This window comes from Martes martes (assembly GCF_963455335.1).
Source record: "Martes martes genome assembly, chromosome: 10".
In the NCBI taxonomy this organism is placed as follows: domain Eukaryota; kingdom Metazoa; phylum Chordata; class Mammalia; order Carnivora; family Mustelidae; genus Martes; species Martes martes.
In genome coordinates, this window is record NC_137898.1 from 95,219,040 (window position 1) to 95,236,678 (window position 17,639).

At 55.0% G+C, this 17,639-nt stretch overlaps 1 protein-coding gene across 1 annotated transcript; it reads right to left on the minus strand.

The window, feature by feature from the left end:
* Positions 1 to 2,173: 2,173 nt before the first annotated feature.
* Positions 2,174 to 12,550, minus strand: VSIG10L2 (V-set and immunoglobulin domain containing 10 like 2; the record flags this gene model as incomplete). Its single annotated transcript, XM_080816376.1, has 12 exons — positions 2,174 to 2,271; positions 2,413 to 2,465; positions 2,575 to 2,599; positions 2,903 to 3,025; positions 3,703 to 3,999; positions 4,415 to 4,705; positions 5,997 to 6,257; positions 7,172 to 7,420; positions 7,972 to 8,247; positions 10,130 to 10,405; positions 10,645 to 10,995; positions 12,460 to 12,550. 12 exons carry the CDS (start codon positions 12,548 to 12,550, stop codon positions 2,174 to 2,176), a joined length of 2,391 nt encoding a protein of 796 aa, XP_080672502.1.
* Positions 12,551 to 17,639: the final 5,089 nt, after the last annotated feature.

The following is a 17,639-nucleotide window of genomic DNA, read 5'->3' on the forward strand; positions in this document are numbered from 1 at the left end:
TCTCTGTGGTTTTTTGTTTTAGCATCAAACTCCGCCCCCGCTCCTGGTGTGTCATTTCACTGTGTCCTTTTCCCCCCATTATGTACCGATCGTCTGCTCATAGGTGCTGTACAGGTTGTGAGTGAACTTGCCATGTTCTAACACCTTGTGAAGTGGTCTTTTAGGAAAGCATTTCTTTCTGGGTTTTGTTTTTGTAGAGTGAGTCTGTGAAGGCCAGTACCCAGAGAGCTCATTCCAGAGAGAGTACTGCCAAGAACTTGACTTCATGGCTGGATTTCACCTGTGTTGCTCTGTTTTTTTTTAAAGTAATGGCTTTGAGATGCATGTTTTTGTATCCTATTGAAAAGTATGTTTTATTTCCCTGAAAGTTGTAATGTTATGTTTGGAACTGTACATATTCTAAATGATGTAGCGTTGACAGGTTTTGTCTGGTTGATACGACTTTATATTAAAAGAGAGCGCTGCTTTCCTGGAGAGTAGCGTGTGAAGATGGGGACCGTCAGACACTCCCTGTTTGTAGGAAGCTGCTTCTAGTTTGTGGTCGGGGTGGGTGTACGTCTTCCTCAGACCTCCATCCCCGTCCTCTCCTGAAAATCCCCATCGCATGTCCCAGAGCCACGTGAGTTAATCCCTTCTGTTCTGACCACAGGGATCCGGGCCCTGAAGGAGCAGGATCTAGGACAGCCCATGTTTTATGGGAAGCCTGGGAGAATACCTGAGCCCCAGGGGGTTGTGTCCGAGCAGGCAGACCCCCCACCCTCGGGGGGACTCAATGTCTCTGGAAGGAAGCGAGGAGGGACGAGGAGGGACGGAGAGGAGCCTGGGGGGCATGGAGAGGAGTGAGCCCTCCTCTCTGTTGTCTGTGCTGACCATTGGACCATCTGTGTGAACCCCTGGGCAGACATTTCGCCTCCTCAAGCAAAGCAGCCCTAAAAAAAAAAAAGTGTCCGGGCTGCTTTGACCAGAAAGCCAACAGGGTCTTCGGCATGGGGTGGGGCCTTGTTCTGTTTTATTCCCCGTGTTGAAATAAGCCTCCCTTAAACCTTAGCTCCAGTCCTGAGAGCCTGGAGAGAACTTGAAATCCCTTTTCTAATAAAGTCGAAATCTGTGAGAACCTAAGAAGCAACTTCAGTTTCTGTCCGTTTCCCGTCTCCTTTCAGGCGCCACTTATTCCTGGCAAGATCGTCCCCTGGCTTTCTTGCCATTGCTTCTCGTCCGAGTCCCCTGCCGAGGCAGCTCGGCATCCTGACGCTTCTAGTCAGTGGAACAAGCATTCATTTGTGTTCACCCCGATTTCAGACACACACACACACACACACGCACACACACACACAGGAGCCCATGAGTCATGCTGGCAGCAGACAGAGTGCGACGGGAACGGCCCCGTCCCCCGCCAGCCAGCTCCCCCGGGCCTGGTGGCAAGCAGCAGCACCTGGTCGTGCTGACACAGACTCCTGGAGACTAGTGACCATGCCTCCCTCTGGCCGCTGCGGGCTCCGGGATATTCCTCCACCAGGGGGAAGAGAGAGAGACCCAGGGATGGCCACCTGGCCCGCCGCCCCTCTGATGAAGCCAGTCCCATAACTGAAGCTTGTGCTCTTGGGGAAGGAATTTGAGATTTGGGGAATAACTTCTAGAAGAGTGCATTTCTTGCTACAGTTGAAAGAAGGGAGCACATACCTACATCCCATCTCCTAGCCACCCCGCCAGTAGGAGAACCCGGGACCCAGCTGGCGCTGGGGTCAGCCTTTCCCTGTGGGAACTGCAGGGGGAAATAGCCCTCCCCTGGTGATAGCGTCTGGTAGGATTTATTTAGCAACTGCTCAGTTCACAGGCTTTGTGCGGAAGTGGCTAGCTTGCTCATAACGCACCAGGCACCGTGCCCAGAGCCACCCTTCTCACACGGCCTTGGACACCCGGTCATCTTTTCTCCAGTTGTGTGTCTTCCTCATCCTTCCACTCTCCCTTCCACAAGCTGGGCCAGGCTGTCTCTTGTCACCAGGTCACTGAGAGGTGCTGCGCTGAGCCTTGTCCTTACTGTGAAGGCTGGGTACGAAGGTGGGAAGGGGGAGCCATGTCTTAGCCATCTTGGTCTTAAAACCAAGTGTGACAGAGGGATCTTTCCAACTCCCACCTGTCTCCTCTCTGCGTATTTGGGGCCCATCTTGGGACCTCATGGTGTTGCAGTCACAGTGATGGTGACATTAACTGGGGCATCCGTGAGTTCTTGTGCAGGGTCCGAACCTGGGTTGGTGGGTGGCGGTTCGATGCCTACAGGCACAAGCAAAGGAGACAGACGCTGTGGAGGTGTTCCTGATTGTTCTCAGGACCAGAGACTGAGCATTGTGCATGAAACTCAGGACTGCCGTCCTTACGTATAAGTAATCATCTTTGGAATGAAATCATGCTTACCAGCCTGTGCCTCCAGGCCTTCCCTTGAATCCCCGTATTGGTGGCTTTGCTCCCTGAGAGCAGAGTGGGAGAGTGAGGTTAGTGACCACTACACTTCCACGGCCTTCCCTTCCAGTTAGAGGACAATCCCAACCCCCAGAATGACTGGGGTTCTACACTCACATGGGAACCAGCAACTGACCAAGGCCTGTAGGAAGGAAAGAAAGTGCATAACTTGAGCAACCCAGCATAGGTTCTGCGAAAAAACCCTCCCTTTCCAGATAGACTCTGGTCCTAGAGACCCCAGAACCCAGAGGGGGTGGCCCCAGATGCCTAAGGTTGGCAGTTGGAGCCTGGATGGACAGCTAGCATTGGGGAGAGGACACAGTTAAGGAAAACCTGAGATACCTTGCCCAGGGCAGGGAGGGGAGGGGTCTACATCTCTCCTTGGATAGGTCTAGACCTGGCCCCCCTGGAGTCAAGCAGCCTTGCCCTTGAGCGTCACACTCACAGGGGAAAGTCTCCGGGTGCCGGGCAGCATACTGGAACACCAGCAAGGAGGCCACCGTTGCCACCACCACTCCTGTGCCCGCTGCACCTAGCACTGCTGGATAGGCGCTGAAAGGGGGGTCCGCTAAGAGTCGAAAGCGCTGGTTACATGGCTTCAGAGCCACTGCTGAACTTGACAACAAAGGCTACGAGGGCAGCAAGCAGGCAATGCCCCGTGGTGGACAATCAAAAGCAAGACTGGACCCCCAGAATCCAGAGGTCAAGTCGTTCCCAAGGAAAGAGGTGCTCTCTGCATGCCTCGTGCTCTTGAGCTTTTGCGTCCCCAGCCAAGTCTCCCATTTCTGCCGTAGAAGGCAGAGGCCAATTTTCTTGGCAGCTTGGGGGTGAAGGAAGGACGCCACGAAACATGGAGTTCCCAGAATGGAGAGAGAGGGGCAGGAAGCTGAGAGCCCGCCTGTACCCTGGGAGGTGAGACTGAGGCACAGAGTTGGGCCCCTCCTCTTACTGAATCACCAGCACCCCACACCCCACCCCATCAGCATTTCTTCTGATTCAAACTGAACTGTGACTCCTATCCCCAGGCCCGGGGCCTCCAGGGCCTCCCAGGGAGAGATGGGAAAGACAGCAGCAGACGTGACCTGAGGGGAAGCTGGAGAAGAGGAAGGAGAGGGGGATGGAGGCATTGGGTGGGAAGGAATGGAATGGAGTAGGGGATGCCCTGTGAGGAAGAAGAGGGATCTGGGTTTGGGGTTCGATCTTGGGGAGAAAGGGTGAGTGCCTCTGTGGCCGTGGCCTCAGCACCTGGTGTCTTCACCTCCGAGGGGTGTCCAGCCGTGTGGTGATTCAGAGCCAGGACGCGGAAGGCATAGCGGACACCTGGGTCCAAGCCGCCCAGTTTCCGGCCCCTGCTCTCAGGCTCGATGTTCCTGGCCGCCGTCTCCCAGGCCCCGGCTCCTGGGCTTGGGGCGCTGGCCCTCCGCTGCACCAGGAAGCCCGTCAGGTTCCCGGGGCCCTCGACGGCCCAGCGCAGCTGCACCTCTCTCCGGTGCCTCCCGTAGGTCAGGCGGCGGATGGTGACGTTGGGAGGAGCTGGGTATCCTGAGGGAGGGGGCGGGGGCGGGACACACGAAGACACCTGAACCCCTACAACCACACGGCGTGCATGCACCCGGGCCCCCAGCTTTGTTCTCTTATTGTGGAGAGACAGCCAGTAGCGTGGCACCACATTGGAGCGTGCCCTTCTGATCTGTGTCACCCTGGTTTCCTCATCTACAAACTGAGCGAAAGGTGATTGCGACACCAAGGGGAACCGCTGGCCTGCATTCAGGAGCGCGTCGCAGCGCGTCGCAGTCGCATTCACACGAGCCTATCTGGGTCCGCGGCTGGGGAGGGCCTGTCGGTGCCCGCGGAGCGCACGTGTCCAAATTTGGGAGCAGAGGAGGATTCCTGTGCCTTCCCCCCTAGGAGTCACCTGCCCCTCGCCACACACAAGCGCCCGCTACACCTGACTCACTCCGGACCTCCAGCAGGACGCTCCGACTGCTGCTGCCCAGAGCGTTGCGCGCCACGCACCAGTAGGCGCCCCTGTGGCGCGCGGGGTCGGCATCCCGGATGCGAAGGTGGAGCTGGGCACCCTCGGGGTGCAGCGTGAATCCGGAGGTGCCGCCTTCCAACTGCCGTCGCTGGGGCCCCAGCCACAGGAGCCGGGCTGGCGGCGTGCCCCCCAGGAGGGCGCAGCCCAGCCAGGCCTCTCCGCCTTCCAGCACAGACACCTGGGACTGAGCCACTGCCAGTTGCGGGGCTTCTGCGGGGACAGAGAGAGTCAGGCTGGGAGGGTCTGCCCCACCCGGGCTAGTGGGAAGGCTGGGCAGCCCTGGAGGGGATGAGGAGGGGAAGAGAGCCAGGAGACAGGGCCAGCGGAGTTGAGGGTGAAGCTTGTCTCAGGCTAGTCTGCCGCCTCTTCCAGGCTCCGATTCTATGCCAGCATCCTACCACCATCTGCTCCAAGCTTTCCTGACAGTAACAGTGTGCCTCCATGCCCCTCAGCTACCCCACTCCAGTCTCAGCTCCTACAGGCGGGCCCCTGCCTTACTCACCTCTGTATTAACCGCCTCCCTCCCAGCATCTGCCAGTGGGGCCCCCTTCTCCCTAGTGGCCCACCAGTTCCTTGCCCCAGGCACAGGGCTGGGCCCAGAGCAGGTGCTTAGTTTTGATGTACTGAGTCCTAAACACCCAGCGTTTCGGGTGTCCGTGAATGTCCTGGGATGGAATTTCCAGCCCGGAGACCGAGTAATAAGGGAGGGAAATATTCCCAGGGGAGGGTCTCCTGAGAGCGCCCAGAGACCAAGATATGAATTATTTTGTGAGAACTGTTATATGTGCCTGCTCCTCTGTGTGCTTTTCCCACATTTTTCACTTTAATACTTAACTCTTTTTTTTTTTTTTCTTGATTTGACAATAAATAGGACTGGCGGGGGCCAGATGAAGGCAGAAAGAAAGCAGACCCAGAACCCATAGAGGCAGTGAGAGAAGCAGAGACCTCTGGTGCCTGAAACATGGATGCAAGGCAGGAATATAATCAGGCATCTCTCATGCAAATTAATGCAAATGAGGGAGACAGAGTCCCTGGCCAGCCAGACGGGAGCTGTCCAACAGCCATAGCCCAGCCGCATGTGACTGTTGAACCCTCGCAATGTGGCTGGCCCACACCTACATGTGCTGTAACTAATCACACCAGATTCTGAGGACAGTAGACTAGGATACCTCATTCATAATTTTTAAAATTACCATACATTGAGATAATCATATATTGGATATATTAAGTTCAATAAAATGTTTCTCTTGTTTCTTTTTGCTTTTTCACATGTGGCTACTAGAAAATTTAAAATTCTATATATGGCTCACATTGTATTTTTATTGGACAACACAGACCAAGACAAAACGCCCTGATTTTATGGATCAAAAATACTTGAGTCCCTGAGAGATGAATTGGCCCCAACTCACTTTGCATTCCAGCACAGACAGCCCCCAGGTCCCCTCCTCCTGATTCCAAAGGGGCTGCTCTCGCACCTCAGCCAGAACCAGCCTCGACTCACCCAGCTGGAGCCGGCAATGGGGGTCAGGGACCCTGAGTGGGTGAGTGCCCCGGCAGGTGAACTCTCGGCCAGCCAGGTCTTCCTGGGCCTGCAGGAGGTGGACAGCCAGCGAGGGGCTGCTGCCATCCAGGGGCTGCTGCTGCCCATCCAGCCAGCTCAGCAGGGCAGGGGGCTGGCCTCCAGGCCACTCACAGCTCAGCATGATGAACTGGTCTCCGACTGTGGCTGTGGTCCAGCAAGTGGGGCTCTGGAGGGGATCCCCTGGACAGGGAATAATGGCTCAGCAGGGCTGTACAGGAGGACAAAGGGCTTTGTAGCCCTACCTCTTCCTTCTTCCCTTCTTTCCTCCCGCCTTCCCTCCCTCTCTCCCTTCCTTCCTCCCTCTTTCTTTCCTTCCTTTAGATTTTATTTATTTACTTGTTTCAGAAAAAGAGAGAGAGCGCACAAGCAGGAGGGGCAGAGGGAGAGGGAGAGACTCTCAAGCAGACTCCCCGCTGAGCGCAGAGCCCGATGCAGGGCTCAGATCCCATGACCCTGCCATCATGACCTGAGCTGATACCAAGAGTCAGATGCTTAACTGAGCCACCCAGGTGCCCCTCCTTCCTTCACTTACTGCCTTACTCACTCGCTCATTCATTCATTCACAGTTACGGAGGGCTGACCATGTGCCAGAGCAATCATGGGAACAGACACCAAGCAATTACAATATACTTTGATGAATGCTCGAGTACAGGTACAATGACAAACTCTCTGGGGCTTCAGGCAGAAGGACTTTAAAGACAGGATGGTATCTGAACTTCATCTTGGGTGGTGGGTAGAAGTTTTCAAGGCAGAGAGAAAGCTAAAGGCACATTTCAAGAGCAACATGCAAGAGGGCGGTAGTAGTCTAAGGTCAATGACAGTCTGCTGTCCCTGGAGGCTGAGAGACAGGAGGGTGCCACAGGGCTCCAAACCCAAACTGCAGAGGACAGGGCAGAGTGGTGGAGACCTGGTTGGGGGGAGAGCAGTCGGGAGGGAGGTCTGAGCTGAGTGCTGCCCACCTCCTTGTTCACGGCAAGTCTTAGAGTCTGCGATCTGGAGCCCCGCCCCAGATCCCAGGGTTCCTCGAGAGCTCTTCCCTGGCCCCTGCCCACACCTGGAACATCAGCGCCCTGCTGTGTCCTGAGTCCACTCACACAGCGTGATCCTGCAGAGGGCGGGCAGCGCCAGGGCTGGGTGCTGGCCAGCACAGATGAAAACGCTGCCGTTGGGGAGCTGGGCGGCGGGCTGACTCCACGTGACGTTGTTGAGGGCGGTAGGGCCGGCTCCCTGGGGCCCTTCCCATTGCAGCTGGGCAGCTGGAAGCCCCCCAGGCCAGGTGCAGACCAAAGTCACAGCCCCGAGGGTGGCGAGCGCAGCACAGGAGGGCTGCCCCTCAGGGGGATCTGGGTGGAGAAGTGGGTGAGGATGGGGCTGGATAGACTTTGCTGCTGGGACACTGTGGTCCCCAGGCCCAGCTGGGGGCCTGGCAGCCACAAGGCGAAGGTAAGAGAAGTAGGGAGAATTGGGTGGGCGGGGAAAGATGGATTCCTCTGAGCGGCTGGAGAGCAAAGACTCTCAGATCAGGGGGCAGGGGCTGAGGGGGTGAGCAAGAGTTCGGTGCCCCTGAGCAATCCCGGAGGCCCTTGGAAGCGCCCAGCTGGGTAGGTTCCCCATTGCCCAGTTTCTCCTTTTTGCTGCTATGTACTTTGCCTCATGGTCATTTCTCTACCCTTCTCTGTGCCTCAGTTCAGTCCCCAAAGCCAAGGGAAGAATCACTTGGGGAACAAGGTCTGAATATGGTCAGGGGTTTCCCCTCTCCCTGCCCCTTCCCACAGATTTCACAGCCTCTCCCCCTGCTCAGCAACCCCGTCGCTCCCCCACCCCCATCCCCGACAATGTCCGTGCTGCTTCCCACAGGGCACGAGGCTACGGCGGCCCCCGCCCACACACTCACGGTAGATGGTGAGCCTGGCGGTGGCCTGGGTGCGCGTGTCCAGGCGGCTGTTGCGGGCCAGGCAGGTGTACAGGCCTGTGTGGGCGCGTGTGGCACTGGCGATGGTGTAGGCAGGCCCGGTGTGGACCTGAGTGTGGTCACGGAGCCACACATAGTGACTTGGGGGGTTGGATCCGGCTAGGCAGCTCAAGGTCACCTCTTCCCTCTCCTTGGCCCAGAAACCCTCCTCGCTGAAGCCCAGTGGCTCCACGGAGATCACAGGATTGTCTGGACCATCTGGAGGGCAAGGAAGACTTGTCTCATCTCTCCGGGCTTCATTCCTTCACTCACTTGTATAATCTTGGTTGCACTGACCATCCAACGAGCCTGTGTTATGTGCCTACCCTGTCAACCAGTGGGTGAGGGCCCCAAGGAAATCAGGGTCTGGGGGCCATAAGTCCAGTCAAATGTAGGTGCTCAGGGTCCGTGGAGACAAGCTCCCTAGGCTGTGGGAGTCTTCCCAGAGGGACTGAGGGAGGGGGACGGCAAGAGCTGGCTAGGCAGGAGAAAGATAGGGCACCAACCTTCCCGGTTCACCCAGGATCGAGGGGCTTCCTGGGACCGGGATGCTTGGCCCCTCTAGACTGGAGAGGGCAGAACACAGGGTGTGACGATGAACCAACCATGATCCCAGGGCCAGCCCTTCTCACTTCTTTGGGTCACTGCCTTCCCTTCTTTCCTGTCTTTCTGACTCCCAGAAAGAACTGTATCCTCTGCCTGCCATTCTTCTCTGTCTTTCCCAAGAACTGCTCGCCTGTCTCCTCCGTGATCCTGAGTTTGCAATCCCACAAACCACCACCCACAAGACAGGACAGCATGAGTCCTGGCTTTTTAAATCCTCTAGATCAGCATTGTCCCACAGATCCACAGATCTTTTTAAATTTTCCAATTTTAAATTTCCAAATCTTAAAAAAGGAAAAATGGCTAAACCCAACCAAGCAAAACAGCACCAGTGGATTTTAATAATTTTAATAATATTTTGTATTTAACCCAATACATCCAGAATATTATTTCAATGTATAATCATTTATAAAAATTATTGATGAGCTATTTTTTGGTGATTTTTTTTTTTGGTTTTTGTTTGTTTGTTTGTTTGTTTGTTTGTTTTTTTAGACTCAGTCTTCAAAATCCAGTGTGCCTTTGGTAGGCTGAGCACACCTGTTTGGTTCAGGCAAATCTGCAGGGCTCGAGCTCCAGGAATGGCAGCCATGTTGGACAGTGCGGCTCTAGACCGTCCTAGTCTTCTTCCTTTCACACAAACTTCTAATTCCATTTTTAAATTACTTTTTTTAATTGCAAAATTTCATTAGTTTTATTGGTTCTCTTTACTGAAAGAACTACTCTGGTCATTTGTTCACTTCTGTATTAGGTTGTATTGTATTGTTTGTATTAGGTTCTTCACTTTTGTATTAGGTTCTCCCTCATTGCTTGTTTTGGAGCTCCTTGTAAGTTCTGAAAAGTAATCCTTTGTTGCTCTTCATATGTTTTATTTTCTTTAATTTTTATTTATTTATTTATTTGAGAGATAGAGCAGGAGAAGGGGAAGGGGCAGAGGGAGAAGCAGACTCCCCACTGAGCAGGGAGCCTGACATGGGGCTCGATCCTTGGACCCTGGGATCATGACCTGAGCTGAAAGCAGACGCCCAACTGACTGAGCCCCCCAGGCGCCCCTCTTCCTGTGCTTTAAAGACAGACTTCTGATTTCTACCTTGAGGCTCTCAACTGTTGACTTGGGACCAACTTGCTGCCCTCTCTGTCCACTGTGTCCCTCCTTCTGGTTTCCCCAGGGTCCAGTTGGTCCCTGCGAGGCCTTCAGGCTTAACCCAAAGGCTGGCTCCTCAGACCACCCCTTTTACCATAATTACGAGTAAAATTGTGACGCTGAATGTATGTGCATTTTCCTGGGAAGGGAGGCTCATGACCTAGAAAAGGCTAGAACTCCTGTAGTAGATCCATGTCTGATACGGGGAGTGGGGGGGCCCACAGTGCCCTGAGGCTCCCGCTACTGGAGCTGCTCGGCAGGCTAGGTGCTGCTGGGGGGCCCTAAGGCGTGTCAGGAAGCAGGGTGCAGAGGGGAGGGGAGGTGCCAGCCCTGACCACGCACCCCCATGTGACTCACAGATGACATCAAGGAAGGTGCCATCACTGCTCAGCCGGCTGACGGCGTTGTGGGCACTGCATATGTACCAGCCCAGGTGTGTCCTGTTGACCGGGTCTAGCCGAAGCCACCGTTCCATCTCTTCCACCAGCTCCACCTCCCGGCCTTGAGGTGCCCGATGTTGCCAGGCAAACTTCACAGGCTCTGTGCCCTCCCGGACTGCACATGTGGCCACCACGGAGGTCCCCTCCACGGGGGACAGGTCACTCAGCCTCACCCGAGGCTTTGATACGGGCACTGGCCAGAGGAAGGAGAGGCCCTGCATTTGTTATCTTGGACCCAAGCCTGGCTGGGGGTTTGGCCTGTCCACAGGGCCCTGGCCCTCCCTTCCTTGCAAGCCCAGGTTTTCTCACTCCCCGGGGGCAATGTCCTGTGGCACCCGGGCCCAGCCCAAGGCAATGGGAGGCACATGCAAGTAGAGGCAAAGCAGCACACAAGGCCACTCAGGTCAGACCCGTCCCAGCTCGGCCCCTCACCCAGCACGGCCAGCGCGAGGTAGGAGTAGGTGGTGTGCAGCTGGCCCCCGGCCGCGTGCAGGGCCTGGCACAGGAAGTGGCCTCGGGCCCCCTCCCGCAGCTCCCGCAGCACCAGGCTGCTGTTCCGTAGACTAACGGCCCCCAGAGCCGAGGCCCCGGCCTCCACCTTGGACTCCGCTCCATTGGTGACAGCCACAGGCCGGGGCGTCAGCGAGCCCAGGGGAGTGAAGCTCCAGAAGACCACGAGAGGGGCCAGTCCGGAGCCACAGGCCAGCTCCACGGAGCCACCCCGCACTCCTTGGATGGACGTGGCCTCTTCGTCAGGGGCTCGGTGGGTCGGGTGGGGCGGCCCTAGGGACAGAGCAGCAATGCAGGACGTCTGGGCTGGCCTGGGCTCTCCTGCTTCCCCTCGTTGGGCCCTCGTTGTCCTTCCTGGAGTGGGTTTGAGCGAGCTCTGGAGTTTCTGCTCCAGCTGTGCTGTGGGAGCCGGGGGCCTGGGGATCCTTGACCAAGATCAGGGAACAGACTGGAGCCGAGGCTCCCATCCCCACGTGCCATCAGACCATTCCAGAAGCTTGATAAAAATATATTCTCCAGGGCCTCATCCCAGACCACAGAGTCAGCATCCTCAGGGCGTCAGGGCCCAGGAATCTGTATTTTCAGCAAACATCCAGAAGTCGATCTGATGATCAGCCCAAGACTGGGAGATCTGCATGGCCAGCAATTCAGGCTCGGGGTCGGGGGGGGGGGGTGTCTCTGCATAAAGATTCCAGGGGGAGTCCAGACCCACTGCAGCAAGGGGAAGATGACAGCCACCTGCTGGCAGCCCAGCCAGCATGCAGTTGTTAGCCGCTAATTATGGGGTGCCTGTCCCCATACCAGGCACCAGGGTTACAAGGACAAATGAGCCACCCCACCCCTGCTCTCGGGGAGCTTTCAGTCTATGCAGTTCTTTTCTGCTCAGGACCCAGCATGTGCCTGAGTCCCGTGTTCTCCTGTCTCCCGTGCCCCGGTAGCTCTAACATGCTGAGTTTCAGCACACACAGATGATGGTAAGTACCTCAGATGACAAGGCACGGGAATGATTCACACTAGCTTCCGTTTGTTGAATGCGTTTGTGCGAAGTCCTGCACATGCATTACTTGTTGACCTTAACTGTCACGGTAATCACATCCCCCAGAGACTCTAAGCATGAAGTCACTTCATCTCGAACCACACGGTAGGTGGTCGAGCTGGGAGTGGAGCCTGGCTGCCCATCTCAGGCTCTCCCCCACTGCTCCCAGCTCCTCCGGAGAGAGAAGGGGCGACAGGCATGGAGGTGGAGGGCAAGGGCAAAGTTCTGCCACTCCATTGATCAAGAAGTAGAACCCTTAGCCCAGAAGCTGCTTCTTCCCAGCTCTGTGGACACTGCTCTGGCCCAAGCTGCCAGCATCTTTCCGCTAGACTGTTGGTCTCCCAAGTACTCTCGGCAACCTGAAGACCTTCCACTTTGGAGGGAACGTTGGGAAGCCCAGATGTGACTATGTCGCACCATGCTTACTACCCGACAGTCACCGACAGGATGACCCCAGACTTGGGAGGGTAACTCCCAAGGCCCTGCCTCCCACCCCCACCCCCACCCCCCCACCCCCCGCCCCGGCACAGAGCAGTGGCTCAGGGCATGCTGGCTAAGCCCTAGCGGATAAAGAAAGCTGATGGACTTCATTGAATGGCTGTGCAAGCGTTAAAGGGAGATCCCAAAGAAGGCAGCGGGAGAAATGGCAGGATGTGAGTGCGGAATGGTCCACCGTATGGGGTGACCGGAGCATCACTCACCTGAGGCCCCTACATGCAGAAGGCAAAGAGGTGTCAGCAGCAGGAGGCTGAACGGTCTGTGCAGAGCCCTCCGACCTCTCCATGGCCTCATCTCCCTGGGTGGCTGTCCACCTGGGGCTCCTGCCTGACACTCGGGTGCTCTCTCTCCAGAGCAAAAGCCTGGCCCCCGAAGGACTGGGGGTCTGGCTCGGGTTGCCAACCTCAGCCTTCTGCCACCCCTTTCCCCGCTCTCCTGTTACCCTTGCTGGCCTGATGACAAGTGAATTATTTACCAGATGATTCACTCCATCCATAATGCAGAGTTGGGGAGGGCAAGACCTGGCTGGGACAGATCTAGGGGACACGCCCTGAGCTCCCTGCATTTTCATCTTAATGATAGTATAAAATTAGGCACCAAGCATAGAGTTGAAAAAGGCCCTAGTCTCAGCGAGTCCAACCACTTGCCCGGCGTGCACTCCTCCAGACCTCAGGGGCGAGGAGATTCAAACACACCTTCAAATGCCCTTCCTCCCCCCTTGTGTTTTGCTCCTGTTTTATTGGGAGAAACTGGTGGAGGGTGGAAGGAGCTCGGGGGTCAAACACAAAGTCAAGGTTTGACTGACCGACTGTGAAATCAGGAAATTTCTGAACCTGAGTTTTCATTTCTTTGCAGATAAATGGGGATAATAATACCTTCTTTCCTGTAACGATTATTGTGGGTATTAAGTGAAACCTTTTATTAGCCTAGGGGAACCTTCTTGGGTGCTAGTAATGTCCTATTTCTTGCCTTAGGTAGAGGTGAAAGTTCATCAAGCTGTGTATTTTTGTTGTGTAAACTTTTACGTGTGTTTGATAAAATTCTTTATCTCTCTCCCTGGCACAGACACATGTACACTTGCACACATGCACGCACACACTCGGGCAAACAGTGCCCAGCATGTAGCTGGCGTGCTGTCCTTCGTGTCCCCAGTCAGAGCTGATCTACGAGGCGCAGACCCTTGATACTGGAATGGAGACCAGCTGTCCCACGGCCCTGGCTGTCTCTGACAGACAACCTGACATGAGGTCAGTTTTCCATCCTCTGGTGTTGGGTGTAGGTGAGAGTCCCAGACCCCAGTGAGATGGGGGATCTGATGTCTGGTGTCAGGTTCATCAGGGCTCAGCTGGGACAGGAGCTCTCGGAGCTGAGTGCCCCACGGGCTCCTCCTGGGCCCAGAGCGGCCCACCGTGGCTCTCTCGGCTTCTCCCTTGTCCTAGGATAGTGGATGACCCCTGTCCCACTCTCATTCAACCACGGCCAAGGCTCTTCCATGCCGAACCCCTATTCCCTCCTAACTTGGCTTTGAGCAGAATGGCAGGTGGTCCCTGGGATTTAGGCTCCCATGTAAGGGACACTCTGGAAGGGAGAGTCAGGGAAGAAGATGTATTAGGATTCCCAGAGAAACAGAACTGGTAGGATGTGTGTGTAGAGAGAGATTTACTGTCAGATCTGCAGTTAGCAAGCTGGAGACCCAGCAGGGCTTATGATGTAAGTTCTAGTCTGAAGACTGGAAGCTTTAGACCAAGAAGAGCTGATGCTTCAGCCCAGGTCCAAGACTGGTGTCTCAGTTCAAAGCAATCAAACAGGAGGAGTTCTTTCTTATTTGGGGGAAGGTCAACTTTTTGTTCTACCCAGGCCTTCAACAGATTGGATGAGGCCCACTCAGATGGTGTGGTTGGGCAGGGGCTGGGGGGACAATCTGCTTTACTCAGTCCACCTATTCAAATGTTCATCTCATCTAGAAACGCCTTCACAGACACTCTCAGAATAATATTTGGCCAAATATCTGGCCACCCCGTGGCCCAGTGAAGTTGACACATAAAATTAACCATTTCCCCCCCCACCCCACGAGGGCAGAGCTGCGGTCCCGTCTGGAAGGGAAGAAGAGGCATGACCAGAATGGGAGAGCAGGTCCAGGTCTCCTGTCTCTGATGCTGTGGGAACTCAGGGGCCAGGAGACACAAGGTCCTCCACTTTTTGAAAGACAAGAAAGTACAGTGGTCAGAACATAGCTTTGGCTCTCCATTATCATGTGATCTTAGCATGTAACTTATCCCCTCTGTGCCTCCGTTTCCTCCTTTCTATAATTGTTTTCCTGAGAAAAGTAAATGAAGTCACACATACATAGCACCTGCCTATTAAAGTTATTTATGCACCTTGACCTGAAGAATGTCAACAATTAATTCATCAAACATTTCTTGAGCATCTGCTAAGTGCAACGCGCCATGTTGTATATAGCAGGACATCTCTCTTTCTCCCTTCCCCTCCTTCCTGAAGAGTATTGGCCAAGCCAGGGTACCCTGGCTCTGTGATTTGCTCTGGGCATGCTCAGAGTCTAGGCCCAGGGGCAGGTGAGGCTGTAGGCTCCCCAGGTTTGGGTGCCTACTTCCCACCTTCCCCTCCTGCTCAGGTGGATGCAGGCCCCCTCATGGTGGGGCTTCCATCAATAGCCTACCTGGGTCCCAAGGGCTCACATCAATTCCTGCCTCGTTGCTTTGGGAGATCCTGGAGGGAGGAAGAGGGGTTGGTGTGCAGTTAGGAACGATGAGAGACCAACCCTAGAGCGTTGTCTCAGCTCAGCTCAGCTCAGGAGAGAAAAGGTTACAAGGATGGACATGGGGACCCAGCCTCTTGAGCTGTTTGAATGGAAATCCTGGAGAACGACGCTGAGGGCTCTGAATGGGTGAGGTCTGCGGCCTTCTGGAAAGATCGCCCTTCAGCCCTCCTGTTGACCAGCATTGTCTGGGCACCGCAGGAGTCGCGTGACCCTGGGCAAACAACACGTCCTGAGCTTCCTCGTCCTCATCTTTCAAGTGGGCCTAACACTGACGACACCTTCAAGCTGTTGGACAGATGAGACGCGACCACACGTATCCAGCGTCTTGTAAGCCCCAGGACCTTGTGTACACTCAGCAAATGTTCATTCTTGCCTGCTTTCTGCGTACGGTGAACTGGAATCTGCTTCCCTCATACTTCTAATCTCTGGGTTGAGTTCTTTCACCGAAACTTGGCAAAACAATTCATAACCTTCTTCCAAATGAAAGTCATTCGAAAATTGAAACAGCATGTGCAGTCCTTTCATTCTCTGCCGGAATAATAATACAAGTTACCATTTCTCTCCAGGCATGTGCTGTGTTCTCCACACTCCATGCGAAAGCACTGCTATGCACATTTTGCCAACAGGCTTGGACTCCCTCCACTCTTTCCCCCGCACTCCTGGTACCTCCATCCCTCTGGGCATTCTCCAGCTGATCCCCAACTAAGACTGTCCCCTCGAGGCTGGCCAGGGACCCATGGAACCGCTAGGTCCCTTTCCTCTCTGACAAGGCCCCAAATCTCTCTCAGTTACACCGCGTTGGAGTTCTGTTCATCCATCCAGTTAACATTTACTTCCGCGTTCCTGAGTCCTCACTCAGGCCCATGAGGAAGTCTGGACAGAACTTCACATTCTGAGAGGAAATGGCGGCTCCATGGGGGCTCCCCAGGTCTTTAGAGGAGGTGGTGGTCCGGCGACAACGAGCGCTCAGGTTTCCTTTTGGGAAAACTTCGGCCTCACTGTGGGCAGTGCTGCATCACGCTTCTCCGGCCTCTTGTGACCATTTTGCATCCCGGTTCTGAAACCTCCAGCTTTTGGGGGAGCAGAAGGTGGAAAGATAGGGACAGCTGGACTGGAGCAGAGGAGGCAGAGGTTCCTGGAAATAAATGGCTTTTCCATGTGTGTCCATGTGTGCCTCGTCAGAGGCCAACCAGAGGCCCTTGGGAACCCCGGCAGGAGATGAGCCGAGGGCTGGAGAGGAAATGGGCCAGAGGCTCTCAGCCGACATGGCTCCCGCTGTGTTCCTGGCTGAGAGGACGAGGGGGAGGGCAAGAGGGCCAGAGGGCCCGGCAGGGGTCACTGCTTAGTCACTTTGTTAACTGCTCTTTGGAGACCAGAGAGGAAATGAATGAGGCCCTAGATAGAGGGGTGAAGAAAGGGAGACCAACAGACAGAGGAGGCAGGGAGGCAGGAGAGGCTGAAGTTGAGGTTACCCATGGTGGCTAGAGGCCCTGCTGGGGCATGGGAAGGAGGCCCGGTTTCCGTGCCAGTTCTGCCTCCCAGCTAACCCTCTTTCCGTCTGCTTTGCCGTGTGAACGGAGACTTTCAAAGCCAGCCCCCCTGCGCCACTGCAGGCAGGACACCCCATTGCTTCGGGCCTCTGTTTCCTGATCTGTTAAAAACGGGGTTGTCACGTTGGCCTAAGGGCTTCCCGGGGCTCTTGTAAGAGCTGGAGGAGTGGGTGCACAGAGGGGAGGTGCAAAGCAGAAACCACCGTGCAAATATGGGGGTGTGGAAAGAGCAGAGCTTGGAGGCAGGTCAGTGTTCAGATCCCGGCTCTGTGGCCCACCAGTCGAGGGAACCCCAGGCACGTTCCTTCTCCGCTCCAGGTCTCAGATCTTCCCTGTAAATGAGACTGATTCTTGACGCGACAACACTAGAAAAAGGTTATTCATTCTGTTTTGTGAGATAATGGTTTTGCCATGATGTAAGACAGTGTTCCTCCTTTTCTTAATACTGAAACATTCGGGCATGAGATGTCATGGTGTCTTGTGTTTGCCCTACAAGACTTTTGCAAACATGGATGAAGCTTTAGCCAAGTCTTGGGTTCTGCATTGCCTCGAGGATGTTTGTAGAGCAGACACCAAAGGGGCTTCAAACCCAAGTTCACATTTTTTAACTTTTGAGAAGCATGAAGTCACTGAAAAGTTGTGTTAGGTGTTCCCCGTGGAAGTGGTAAGAAGGAGTAAGGAACGCGCCTCTGGTGGCAGTTGAAGAGACTTCCCTGAGTTTGGGGACAGGTCAGAGGTCCCTGGGTCCCTGGAAGAGGATGAACCTCGAGAGGCCAGGCCCGTGACCCACAAGGGCAAAGAAATGGAAAGTCCCCCCAAGCTCAGCCAGTGAAAAGGTCAGAAGCAACCACAATGGACCCCGGGTTAGAAGTGTCTCCCTGGTTTTGGTACTTTGTACATAAGCCTCGAAGATTCTGGTGGGGATCTGGGGTGGGGGCAGGGCCCCAGTAATGGTGACAGCTTTATTTGAATTTAATAGAGTGAGATTCACACCCACTTCACTGCCATTATTATTATTATTATTATGTTGCTGCTGTTACTATTATAAAATAGA